This window comes from Microchirus variegatus, assembly GCF_963457635.1.
Source record: "Microchirus variegatus genome assembly, chromosome: 5".
NCBI lineage: Eukaryota > Metazoa > Chordata > Actinopteri > Pleuronectiformes > Soleidae > Microchirus > Microchirus variegatus.
The window spans coordinates 32,809,236-32,822,123 of NC_139806.1; the positions used below are offsets into that span (position 1 = coordinate 32,809,236).

Below are 12,888 nucleotides of genomic sequence, written 5' to 3' on the forward strand. Positions count from 1 at the left end.
TCATCCACATGAGACTTGCGGGACTGCTAGTGCCAATCCCATCTAACATATACAATGTTTTTAACACTATAAAAAACAACCAGTAACACCTTGTCAAAAGATTTTTATTTAACCAGCTTAGCTATAGAAGGGTTGTATGAACCTTGAGGTAAACATTTACCATCATACTTTCACTTTGGAAAAGCTTAAGATAAGAACCTAATCATGTCTGAAATCTTATGTTTCTTAGTGGAGAAAAAACCAGCTGGGAGGGATGTTGTGTTCTTGTTGGATGGATCTGATGGTACTAGAACTGGATTCCCAGCTATGCGAGACTTTGTGCAAAGAGTAGTAGAGACACTCAGTGTGGATGACAACAAAGACCGAGTCTCAGTGGTTCAGTACAGCAGAGATCCAGCCGTCCAGTTCTATCTGAACACATACACAACAAAAGGCGAGATCCTTGACACTGTCAGAGGCTTGAGGCACAAAGGTGGACGACCCCTCAACACTGGAGCAGCTCTCCAGTACTTGAGAGATAATGTCTTCACGGCCTCTGCTGGAAGCAGGCGCCTGGACGGAGTTCCACAGGTGCTAATTCTGCTAAGCGGTGGAAGGTCTTTTGACAGTGTCGATGCCCCAGCCTCTGCTCTCAAAAATCTGGGTGTCTTGACCTTTGCAATTGGAACCAGGAGCTCTGAAATCAGAGAACTGCAGAAGATAGCTGATGATCCCAATCGCGCTATGTCTGTGTCTGAATTCACTGACCTTCCCAGTGTCCAACAGCAGCTTCAGTCCTCCTTGGAGACTGCAGTTATTGACGTCAGCCCAGAATCACCAACAGTACTTGGTATGTTAACTAGCAAGACCGCTTTCCAACAGTGTCAGGTTTCACCTACACTTAGGGAGATAAATAAAAAAAAGAAAGAGAATATATCCCATTCCTTAACAATGATTAGGTCACAAACATAGTCTTTTAAATTGTTGTTTCATTCGTTTGCTCTTTTGATCTTTTCTCAGTTGACACTACCAAAAAGGACATCGTATTCCTTCTGGATGGTTCTGATGGCACAAGGAATGCCTTCCCTGCCATGCGTGATTTTGTTGAGAAAGTGGTGGAGAAACTGAAAGTGGGAGAAAACAAAGACCGTGTGTCTGTGGCCCAGTACAGCAGAGATGCAGAGGTCCATTTCTATCTGAACACATACAGCACAAAAGAGGATATTGTGGATTCAGTCAGGGGGCTCAGACACAGAGGAGGTAGACCCCTCAACACTGGGGCAGCCCTCCAGTACGTCAGGGACAATGTCTTTACAAACTCCTCCGGGAGTAGACGGCTGCAAGGTGTCCCACAGATGTTGATCCTGCTCAATGGAGGAAGGTCTTTTGACAGTGTCGATGCCCCAGCCTCTGCTCTTAAACAGCAGGGCATCTTTGTGATTGGCATTGGAACAAGGGGCTCTGATGTTGGGGAGCTGCAGAAGATATCATATGACCCTAGTGTTGCTCTAAAAGTGTCTGAGTTCACCGACCTCCCCAGTGTCCAAGAACAGCTCTCCTCTGTAATGAACACAGTGCTAGTAAGGGCCACGGCCATGACACCAACAGTAACTGGTAAGAAAGTGACTCATTTATTCAAAGATGTAAACTGAAGATAATTGCAATCCATCCATCCATTGTCTCCCTCTTTATCATCCACATGAGACTTGCGGGACTGCTAGTGCCAATCCCATCTAACATATACAATGTTTTTAACACTATAAAAAACAACCAGTAACACCTTGTCAAAAGATTTTTATTTAACCAGCTTAGCTATAGAAGGGTTGTATGAACCTTGAGGTAAACATTTACCATCATACTTTCACTTTGGAAAAGCTTAAGATAAGAACCTAATCATGTCTGAAATCTTATGTTTCTTAGTGGAGAAAAAACCAGCTGGGAGGGATGTTGTGTTCTTGTTGGATGGATCTGATGGTACTAGAACTGGATTCCCAGCTATGCGAGACTTTGTGCAAAGAGTAGTAGAGACACTCAGTGTGGATGACAACAAAGACCGAGTCTCAGTGGTTCAGTACAGCAGAGATCCAGCCGTCCAGTTCTATCTGAACACATACACAACAAAAGGCGAGATCCTTGACACTGTCAGAGGCTTGAGGCACAAAGGTGGACGACCCCTCAACACTGGAGCAGCTCTCCAGTACTTGAGAGATAATGTCTTCACGGCCTCTGCTGGAAGCAGGCGCCTGGACGGAGTTCCACAGGTGCTAATTCTGCTAAGCGGTGGAAGGTCTTTTGACAGTGTCGATGCCCCAGCCTCTGCTCTCAAAAATCTGGGTGTCTTGACCTTTGCAATTGGAACCAGGAGCTCTGAAATCAGAGAACTGCAGAAGATAGCTGATGATCCCAATCGCGCTATGTCTGTGTCTGAATTCACTGACCTTCCCAGTGTCCAACAGCAGCTTCAGTCCTCCTTGGAGACTGCAGTTATTGACGTCAGCCCAGAATCACCAACAGTACTTGGTATGTTAACTAGCAAGACCGCTTTCCAACAGTGTCAGGTTTCACCTACACTTAGGGAGATAAATAAAAAAAAGAAAGAGAATATATCCCATTCCTTAACAATGATTAGGTCACAAACATAGTCTTTTAAATGGTTGTTTCATTCGTTTGCTCTTTTGATCTTTTCTCAGTTGACACTACCAAAAAGGACATCGTATTCCTTCTGGATGGTTCTGATGGCACAAGGAATGCCTTCCCTGCCATGCGTGATTTTGTTGAGAAAGTGGTGGAGAAACTGAAAGTGGGAGAAAACAAAGACCGTGTGTCTGTGGCCCAGTACAGCAGAGATGCAGAGGTCCATTTCTATCTGAACACATACAGCACAAAAGAGGATATTGTGGATTCAGTCAGGGGGCTCAGACACAGAGGAGGTAGACCCCTCAACACTGGGGCAGCCCTCCAGTACGTCAGGGACAATGTCTTTACAAACTCCTCCGGGAGTAGACGGCTGCAAGGTGTCCCACAGATGTTGATCCTGCTCAATGGAGGAAGGTCTTTTGACAGTGTCGATGCCCCAGCCTCTGCTCTTAAACAGCAGGGCATCTTTGTGATTGGCATTGGAACAAGGGGCTCTGATGTTGGGGAGCTGCAGAAGATATCATATGACCCTAGTGTTGCTCTAAAAGTGTCTGAGTTCACCGACCTCCCCAGTGTCCAAGAACAGCTCTCCTCTGTAATGAACACAGTGCTAGTAAGGGCCACGGCCATGACACCAACAGTAACTGGTAAGAAAGTGACTCATTTATTCAAAGATGTAAACTGAAGATAATTGCAATCCATCCATCCATTGTCTCCCTCTTTATCATCCACATGAGACTTGCGGGACTGCTAGTGCCAATCCCATCTAACATATACAATGTTTTTAACACTATAAAAAACAACCAGTAACACCTTGTCAAAAGATTTTTATTTAACCAGCTTAGCTATAGAAGGGTTGTATGAACCTTGAGGTAAACATTTACCATCATACTTTCACTTTGGAAAAGCTTAAGATAAGAACCTAATCATGTCTGAAATCTTATGTTTCTTAGTGGAGAAAAAACCAGCTGGGAGGGATGTTGTGTTCTTGTTGGATGGATCTGATGGTACTAGAACTGGATTCCCAGCTATGCGAGACTTTGTGCAAAGAGTAGTAGAGACACTCAGTGTGGATGACAACAAAGACCGAGTCTCAGTGGTTCAGTACAGCAGAGATCCAGCCGTCCAGTTCTATCTGAACACATACACAACAAAAGGCGAGATCCTTGACACTGTCAGAGGCTTGAGGCACAAAGGTGGACGACCCCTCAACACTGGAGCAGCTCTCCAGTACTTGAGAGATAATGTCTTCACGGCCTCTGCTGGAAGCAGGCGCCTGGACGGAGTTCCACAGGTGCTAATTCTGCTAAGCGGTGGAAGGTCTTTTGACAGTGTCGATGCCCCAGCCTCTGCTCTCAAAAATCTGGGTGTCTTGACCTTTGCAATTGGAACCAGGAGCTCTGAAATCAGAGAACTGCAGAAGATAGCTGATGATCCCAATCGCGCTATGTCTGTGTCTGAATTCACTGACCTTCCCAGTGTCCAACAGCAGCTTCAGTCCTCCTTGGAGACTGCAGTTATTGACGTCAGCCCAGAATCACCAACAGTACTTGGTATGTTAACTAGCAAGACCGCTTTCCAACAGTGTCAGGTTTCACCTACACTTAGGGAGATAAATAAAAAAAAGAAAGAGAATATATCCCATTCCTTAACAATGATTAGGTCACAAACATAGTCTTTTAAATGGTTGTTTCATTCGTTTGCTCTTTTGATCTTTTCTCAGTTGACACTACCAAAAAGGACATCGTATTCCTTCTGGATGGTTCTGATGGCACAAGGAATGCCTTCCCTGCCATGCGTGATTTTGTTGAGAAAGTGGTGGAGAAACTGAAAGTGGGAGAAAACAAAGACCGTGTGTCTGTGGCCCAGTACAGCAGAGATGCAGAGGTCCATTTCTATCTGAACACATACAGCACAAAAGAGGATATTGTGGATTCAGTCAGGGGGCTCAGACACAGAGGAGGTAGACCCCTCAACACTGGGGCAGCCCTCCAGTACGTCAGGGACAATGTCTTTACAAACTCCTCCGGGAGTAGACGGCTGCAAGGTGTCCCACAGATGTTGATCCTGCTCAATGGAGGAAGGTCTTTTGACAGTGTCGATGCCCCAGCCTCTGCTCTTAAACAGCAGGGCATCTTTGTGATTGGCATTGGAACAAGGGGCTCTGATGTTGGGGAGCTGCAGAAGATATCATATGACCCTAGTGTTGCTCTAAAAGTGTCTGAGTTCACCGACCTCCCCAGTGTCCAAGAACAGCTCTCCTCTGTAATGAACACAGTGCTAGTAAGGGCCACGGCCATGACACCAACAGTAACTGGTAAGAAAGTGACTCATTTATTCAAAGATGTAAACTGAAGATAATTGCAATCCATCCATCCATTGTCTCCCTCTTTATCATCCACATGAGACTTGCGGGACTGCTAGTGCCAATCCCATCTAACATATACAATGTTTTTAACACTATAAAAAACAACCAGTAACACCTTGTCAAAAGATTTTTATTTAACCAGCTTAGCTATAGAAGGGTTGTATGAACCTTGAGGTAAACATTTACCATCATACTTTCACTTTGGAAAAGCTTAAGATAAGAACCTAATCATGTCTGAAATCTTATGTTTCTTAGTGGAGAAAAAACCAGCTGGGAGGGATGTTGTGTTCTTGTTGGATGGATCTGATGGTACTAGAACTGGATTCCCAGCTATGCGAGACTTTGTGCAAAGAGTAGTAGAGACACTCAGTGTGGATGACAACAAAGACCGAGTCTCAGTGGTTCAGTACAGCAGAGATCCAGCCGTCCAGTTCTATCTGAACACATACACAACAAAAGGCGAGATCCTTGACACTGTCAGAGGCTTGAGGCACAAAGGTGGACGACCCCTCAACACTGGAGCAGCTCTCCAGTACTTGAGAGATAATGTCTTCACGGCCTCTGCTGGAAGCAGGCGCCTGGACGGAGTTCCACAGGTGCTAATTCTGCTAAGCGGTGGAAGGTCTTTTGACAGTGTCGATGCCCCAGCCTCTGCTCTCAAAAATCTGGGTGTCTTGACCTTTGCAATTGGAACCAGGAGCTCTGAAATCAGAGAACTGCAGAAGATAGCTGATGATCCCAATCGCGCTATGTCTGTGTCTGAATTCACTGACCTTCCCAGTGTCCAACAGCAGCTTCAGTCCTCCTTGGAGACTGCAGTTATTGACGTCAGCCCAGAATCACCAACAGTACTTGGTATGTTAACTAGCAAGACCGCTTTCCAACAGTGTCAGGTTTCACCTACACTTAGGGAGATAAATAAAAAAAAGAAAGAGAATATATCCCATTCCTTAACAATGATTAGGTCACAAACATAGTCTTTTAAATGGTTGTTTCATTCGTTTGCTCTTTTGATCTTTTCTCAGTTGACACTACCAAAAAGGACATCGTATTCCTTCTGGATGGTTCTGATGGCACAAGGAATGCCTTCCCTGCCATGCGTGATTTTGTTGAGAAAATGGTGGAGAAACTGAAAGTGGGAGAAAACAAAGACCGTGTGTCTGTGGCCCAGTACAGCAGAGATGCAGAGGTCCATTTCTATCTGAACACATACAGCACAAAAGAGGATATTGTGGATTCAGTCAGGGGGCTCAGACACAGAGGAGGTAGACCCCTCAACACTGGGGCAGCCCTCCAGTACGTCAGGGACAATGTCTTTACAAACTCCTCCGGGAGTAGACGGCTGCAAGGTGTCCCACAGATGTTGATCCTGCTCAATGGAGGAAGGTCTTTTGACAGTGTCGATGCCCCAGCCTCTGCTCTTAAACAGCAGGGCATCTTTGTGATTGGCATTGGAACAAGGGGCTCTGATTTTGGGGAGCTGCAGAAGATATCATATGACCCTAGTGTTGCTCTAAAAGTGTCTGAGTTCACCGACCTCCCCAGTGTCCAAGAACAGCTCTCCTCTGTAATGAACACAGTGCTAGTAAGGGCCACGGCCATGACACCAACAGTAACTGGTAAGAAAGTGACTCATTTATTCAAAGATGTAAACTGAAGATAATTGCAATCCATCCATCCATTGTCTCCCTCTTTATCATCCACATGAGACTTGCGGGACTGCTAGTGCCAATCCCATCTAACATATACAATGTTTTTAACACTATAAAAAACAACCAGTAACACCTTGTCAAAAGATGTTTATTTTACCAGCTTAGCTATAGAAGGGTTGTATGAACCTTGAGGTAAACATTTACCATCATACTTTCACTTTGGAAAAGCTTAAGATAAGAACCTAATCATGTCTGAAATCTTATGTTTCTTAGTGGAGAAAAAACCAGCTGGGAGGGATGTTGTGTTCTTGTTGGATGGATCTGATGGTACTAGAACTGGATTCCCAGCTATGCGAGACTTTGTGCAAAGAGTAGTAGAGACACTCAGTGTGGATGACAACAAAGACCGAGTCTCAGTGGTTCAGTACAGCAGAGATCCAGCCGTCCAGTTCTATCTGAACACATACACAACAAAAGGCGAGATCCTTGACACTGTCAGAGGCTTGAGGCACAAAGGTGGACGACCCCTCAACACTGGAGCAGCTCTCCAGTACTTGAGAGATAATGTCTTCACGGCCTCTGCTGGAAGCAGGCGCCTGGACGGAGTTCCACAGGTGCTAATTCTGCTAAGCGGTGGAAGGTCTTTTGACAGTGTCGATGCCCCAGCCTCTGCTCTCAAAAATCTGGGTGTCTTGACCTTTGCAATTGGAACCAGGAGCTCTGAAATCAGAGAACTGCAGAAGATAGCTGATGATCCCAATCGCGCTATGTCTGTGTCTGAATTCACTGACCTTCCCAGTGTCCAACAGCAGCTTCAGTCCTCCTTGGAGACTGCAGTTATTGACGTCAGCCCAGAATCACCAACAGTACTTGGTATGTTAACTAGCAAGACCGCTTTCCAACAGTGTCAGGTTTCACCTACACTAGGGAGATAAATAAAAAAAAGAAAGAGAATATATCCCATTCCTTAACAATGATTAGGTCACAAACATAGTCTTTTAAATGGTTGTTTCATTCGTTTGCTCTTTTGATCTTTTCTCAGTTGACACTACCAAAAAGGACATCGTATTCCTTCTGGATGGTTCTGATGGCACAAGGAATGCCTTCCCTGCCATGCGTGATTTTGTTGAGAAAGTGGTGGAGAAACTGAAAGTGGGAGAAAACAAAGACCGTGTGTCTGTGGCCCAGTACAGCAGAGATGCAGAGGTCCATTTCTATCTGAACACATACAGCACAAAAGAGGATATTGTGGAATCAGTCAGGGGGCTCAGACACAGAGGAGGTAGACCCCTCAACACTGGGGCAGCCCTCCAGTACGTCAGGGACAATGTCTTTACAAACTCCTCCGGGAGTAGACGGCTGCAAGGTGTCCCACAGATGTTGATCCTGCTCAATGGAGGAAGGTCTTTTGACAGTGTCGATGCCCCAGCCTCTGCTCTTAAACAGCAGGGCATCTTTGTGATTGGCATTGGAACAAGGGGCTCTGATTTTGGGGAGCTGCAGAAGATATCATATGACCCTAGTGTTGCTCTAAAAGTGTCTGAGTTCACCGACCTCCCCAGTGTCCAAGAACAGCTCTCCTCTGTAATGAACACAGTGCTAGTAAGGGCCACGGCCATGACACCAACAGTAACTGGTAAGAAAGTGACTCATTTATTCAAAGATGTAAACTGAAGATAATTGCAATCCATCCATCCATTGTCTCCCTCTTTATCATCCACATGAGACTTGCGGGACTGCTAGTGCCAATCCCATCTAACATATACAATGTTTTTAACACTATAAAAAACAACCAGTAACACCTTGTCAAAAGATGTTTATTTTACCAGCTTAGCTATAGAAGGGTTGTATGAACCTTGAGGTAAACATTTACCATCATACTTTCACTTTGGAAAAGCTTAAGATAAGAACCTAATCATGTCTGAAATCTTATGTTTCTTAGTGGAGAAAAAACCAGCTGGGAGGGATGTTGTGTTCTTGTTGGATGGATCTGATGGTACTAGAACTGGATTCCCAGCTATGCGAGACTTTGTGCAAAGAGTAGTAGAGACACTCAGTGTGGATGACAACAAAGACCGAGTCTCAGTGGTTCAGTACAGCAGAGATCCAGCCGTCCAGTTCTATCTGAACACATACACAACAAAAGGCGAGATCCTTGACACTGTCAGAGGCTTGAGGCACAAAGGTGGACGACCCCTCAACACTGGAGCAGCTCTCCAGTACTTGAGAGATAATGTCTTCACGGCCTCTGCTGGAAGCAGGCGCCTGGACGGAGTTCCACAGGTGCTAATTCTGCTAAGCGGTGGAAGGTCTTTTGACAGTGTCGATGCCCCAGCCTCTGCTCTCAAAAATCTGGGTGTCTTGACCTTTGCAATTGGAACCAGGAGCTCTGAAATCAGAGAACTGCAGAAGATAGCTGATGATCCCAATCGCGCTATGTCTGTGTCTGAATTCACTGACCTTCCCAGTGTCCAACAGCAGCTTCAGTCCTCCTTGGAGACTGCAGTTATTGACGTCAGCCCAGAATCACCAACAGTACTTGGTATGTTAACTAGCAAGACCGCTTTCCAACAGTGTCAGGTTTCACCTACACTTAGGGAGATAAATAAAAAAAAGAAAGAGAATATAGCCCATTCCTTAACAATGATTAGGTCACAAACATAGTCTTTTAAATGGTTGTTTCATTCGTTTGCTCTTTTGATCTTTTCTCAGTTGACACTACCAAAAAGGACATCGTATTCCTTCTGGATGGTTCTGATGGCACAAGGAATGCCTTCCCTGCCATGCGTGATTTTGTTGAGAAAATGGTGGAGAAACTGAAAGTGGGAGAAAACAAAGACCGTGTGTCTGTGGCCCAGTACAGCAGAGATGCAGAGGTCCATTTCTATCTGAACACATACAGCACAAAAGAGGATATTGTGGAATCAGTCAGGGGGCTCAGACACAGAGGAGGTAGACCCCTCAACACTGGGGCAGCCCTCCAGTACGTCAGGGACAATGTCTTTACAAACTCCTCCGGGAGTAGACGGCTGCAAGGTGTCCCACAGATGTTGATCCTGCTCAATAGAGGAAGGTCTTTTGACAGTGTCGATGCCCCAGCCTCTGCTCTTAAACAGCAGGGCATCTTTGTGATTGGCATTGGAACAAGGGGCTCTGATGTTGGGGAGCTGCAGAAGATATCATATGACCCTAGTGTTGCTCTAAAAGTGTCTGAGTTCACCGACCTCCCCAGTGTCCAAGAACAGCTCTCCTCTGTAATGAACACAGTGCTAGTAAGGGCCACGGCCATGACACCAACAGTAACTGGTAAGAAAGTGACTCATTTATTCAAAGATGTAAACTGAAGATAATTGCAATCCATCCATCCATTGTCTCCCTCTTTATCATCCACATGAGACTTGCGGGACTGCTAGTGCCAATCCCATCTAACATATACAATGTTTTTAACACTATAAAAAACAACCAGTAACACCTTGTCAAAAGATGTTTATTTTACCAGCATAGCTATAGAAGGGTTGTATGAACCTTGAGGTAAACATTTACCATCATACTTTCACTTTGGAAAAGCTTAAGATAAGAACCTAATCATGTCTGAAATCTTATGTTTCTTAGTGGAGAAAAAACCAGCTGGGAGGGATGTTGTGTTCTTGTTGGATGGATCTGATGGTACTAGAACTGGATTCCCAGCTATGCGAGACTTTGTGCAAAGAGTAGTAGAGACACTCAGTGTGGATGACAACAAAGACCGAGTCTCAGTGGTTCAGTACAGCAGAGATCCAGTCGTCCAGTTCTATCTGAACACATACACAACAAAAGGCGAGATCCTTGACACTGTCAGAGGCTTGAGGCACAAAGGTGGACGACCCCTCAACACTGGAGCAGCTCTCCAGTACTTGAGAGATAATGTCTTCACGGCCTCTGCTGGAAGCAGGCGCCTGGATGGAGTTCCACAGGTGCTAATACTGCTAAGCGGTGGAAGGTCTTTTGACAGTGTCGATGCCCCAGCCTCTGCTCTCAAAAATCTGGGTGTCTTGACCTTTGCAATTGGAACCAGGAGCTCTGAAATCAGAGAACTGCAGAAGATAGCTGATGATCCCAATCGCGCTATGTCTGTGTCTGAATTCACTGACCTTCCCAGTGTCCAACAGCAGCTTCAGTCCTCCTTGGAGACTGCAGTTATTGACGTCAGCCCAGAATCACCAACAGTACTTGGTATGTTAACTAGCAAGACCGCTTTCCAACAGTGTCAGGTTTCACCTACACTTAGGGAGATAAATAAAAAAAAGAAAGAGAATATATCCCATTCCTTAACAATGATTAGGTCACAAACATAGTCTTTTAAATGGTTGTTTCATTCGTTTGCTCTTTTGATCTTTTCTCAGTTGACACTACCAAAAAGGACATCGTATTCCTTCTGGATGGTTCTGATGGCACAAGGAATGCCTTCCCTGCCATGCGTGATTTTGTTGAGAAAGTGGTGGAGAAACTGAAAGTGGGAGAAAACAAAGACCGTGTGTCTGTGGCCCAGTACAGCAGAGATGCAGAGGTCCATTTCTATCTGAACACATACAGCACAAAAGAGGATATTGTGGAATCAGTCAGGGGGCTCAGACACAGAGGAGGTAGACCCCTCAACACTGGGGCAGCCCTCCAGTACGTCAGGGACAATGTCTTTACAAACTCCTCCGGGAGTAGACGGCTGCAAGGTGTCCCACAGATGTTGATCCTGCTCAATGGAGGAAGGTCTTTTGACAGTGTCGATGCCCCAGCCTCTGCTCTTAAACAGCAGGGCATCTTTGTGATTGGCATTGGAACAAGGGGCTCTGATGTTGGGGAGCTGCAGAAGATATCATATGACCCTAGTGTTGCTCTAAAAGTGTCTGAGTTCACCGACCTCCCCAGTGTCCAAGAACAGCTCTCCTCTGTAATGAACACAGTGCTAGTAAGGGCCACGGCCATGACACCAACAGTAACTGGTAAGAAAGTGACTCATTTATTCAAAGATGTAAACTGAAGATAATTGCAATCCATCCATCCATTGTCTCCCTCTTTATCATCCACATGAGACTTGCGGGACTGCTAGTGCCAATCCCATCTAACATATACAATGTTTTTAACACTATAAAAAACAACCAGTAACACCTTGTCAAAAGATGTTTATTTTACCAGCTTAGCTATAGAAGGGTTGTATGAACCTTGAGGTAAACATTTACCATCATACTTTCACTTTGGAAAAGCTTAAGATAAGAACCTAATCATGTCTGAAATCTTATGTTTCTTAGTGGAGAAAAAACCAGCTGGGAGGGATGTTGTGTTCTTGTTGGATGGATCTGATGGTACTAGAACTGGATTCCCAGCTATGCGAGACTTTGTGCAAAGAGTAGTAGAGACACTCAGTGTGGATGACAACAAAGACCGAGTCTCAGTGGTTCAGTACAGCAGAGATCCAGCCGTCCAGTTCTATCTGAACACATACACAACAAAAGGCGAGATCCTTGACACTGTCAGAGGCTTGAGGCACAAAGGTGGACGACCCCTCAACACTGGAGCAGCTCTCCAGTACTTGAGAGATAATGTCTTCACGGCCTCTGCTGGAAGCAGGCGCCTGGACGGAGTTCCACAGGTGCTAATTCTGCTAAGCGGTGGAAGGTCTTTTGACAGTGTCGATGCCCCAGCCTCTGCTCTCAAAAATCTGGGTGTCTTGACCTTTGCAATTGGAACCAGGAGCTCTGAAATCAGAGAACTGCAGAAGATAGCTGATGATCCCAATCGCGCTATGTCTGTGTCTGAATTCACTGACCTTCCCAGTGTCCAACAGCAGCTTCAGTCCTCCTTGGAGACTGCAGTTATTGACGTCAGCCCAGAATCACCAACAGTACTTGGTATGTTAACTAGCAAGACCGCTTTCCAACAGTGTCAGGTTTCACCTACACTTAGGGAGATAAATAAAAAAAAGAAAGAGAATATAGCCCATTCCTTAACAATGATTAGGTCACAAACATAGTCTTTTAAATGGTTGTTTCATTCGTTTGCTCTTTTGATCTTTTCTCAGTTGACACTACCAAAAAGGACATCGTATTCCTTCTGGATGGTTCTGATGGCACAAGGAATGCCTTCCCTGCCATGCGTGATTTTGTTGAGAAAGTGGTGGAGAAACTGAAAGTGGGAGAAAACAAAGACCGTGTGTCTGTGGCCCAGTACAGCAGAGATGCAGAGGTCCATTTCTATCTGAACACATACAGCACAAAAGAG

The 12,888-nt window shown here is 45.2% G+C and overlaps 2 protein-coding genes across 4 annotated transcripts in view; both read left to right on the forward strand.

Annotated features, from left to right (window-relative positions):
* The window catches only part of LOC310927150 (collagen alpha-3(VI) chain-like), a 95,156-nt gene that overhangs the window by 39,231 nt on the left and 43,037 nt on the right, over positions 1-12,888 (forward strand). The gene's annotated exons all lie outside the window — the stretch shown is intronic.
* Positions 307-3,301, forward strand: LOC310926679 (collagen alpha-3(VI) chain-like; the record flags this gene model as incomplete). The annotated part of the gene is made up of 4 exons (XM_083888862.1): positions 307-829; positions 1,000-1,593; positions 1,900-2,499; positions 2,670-3,301. The coding sequence occupies 4 exons, from the start codon at positions 307-309 to the stop codon at positions 3,299-3,301; spliced, it is 2,349 nt and encodes a 782-aa protein (XP_083744988.1).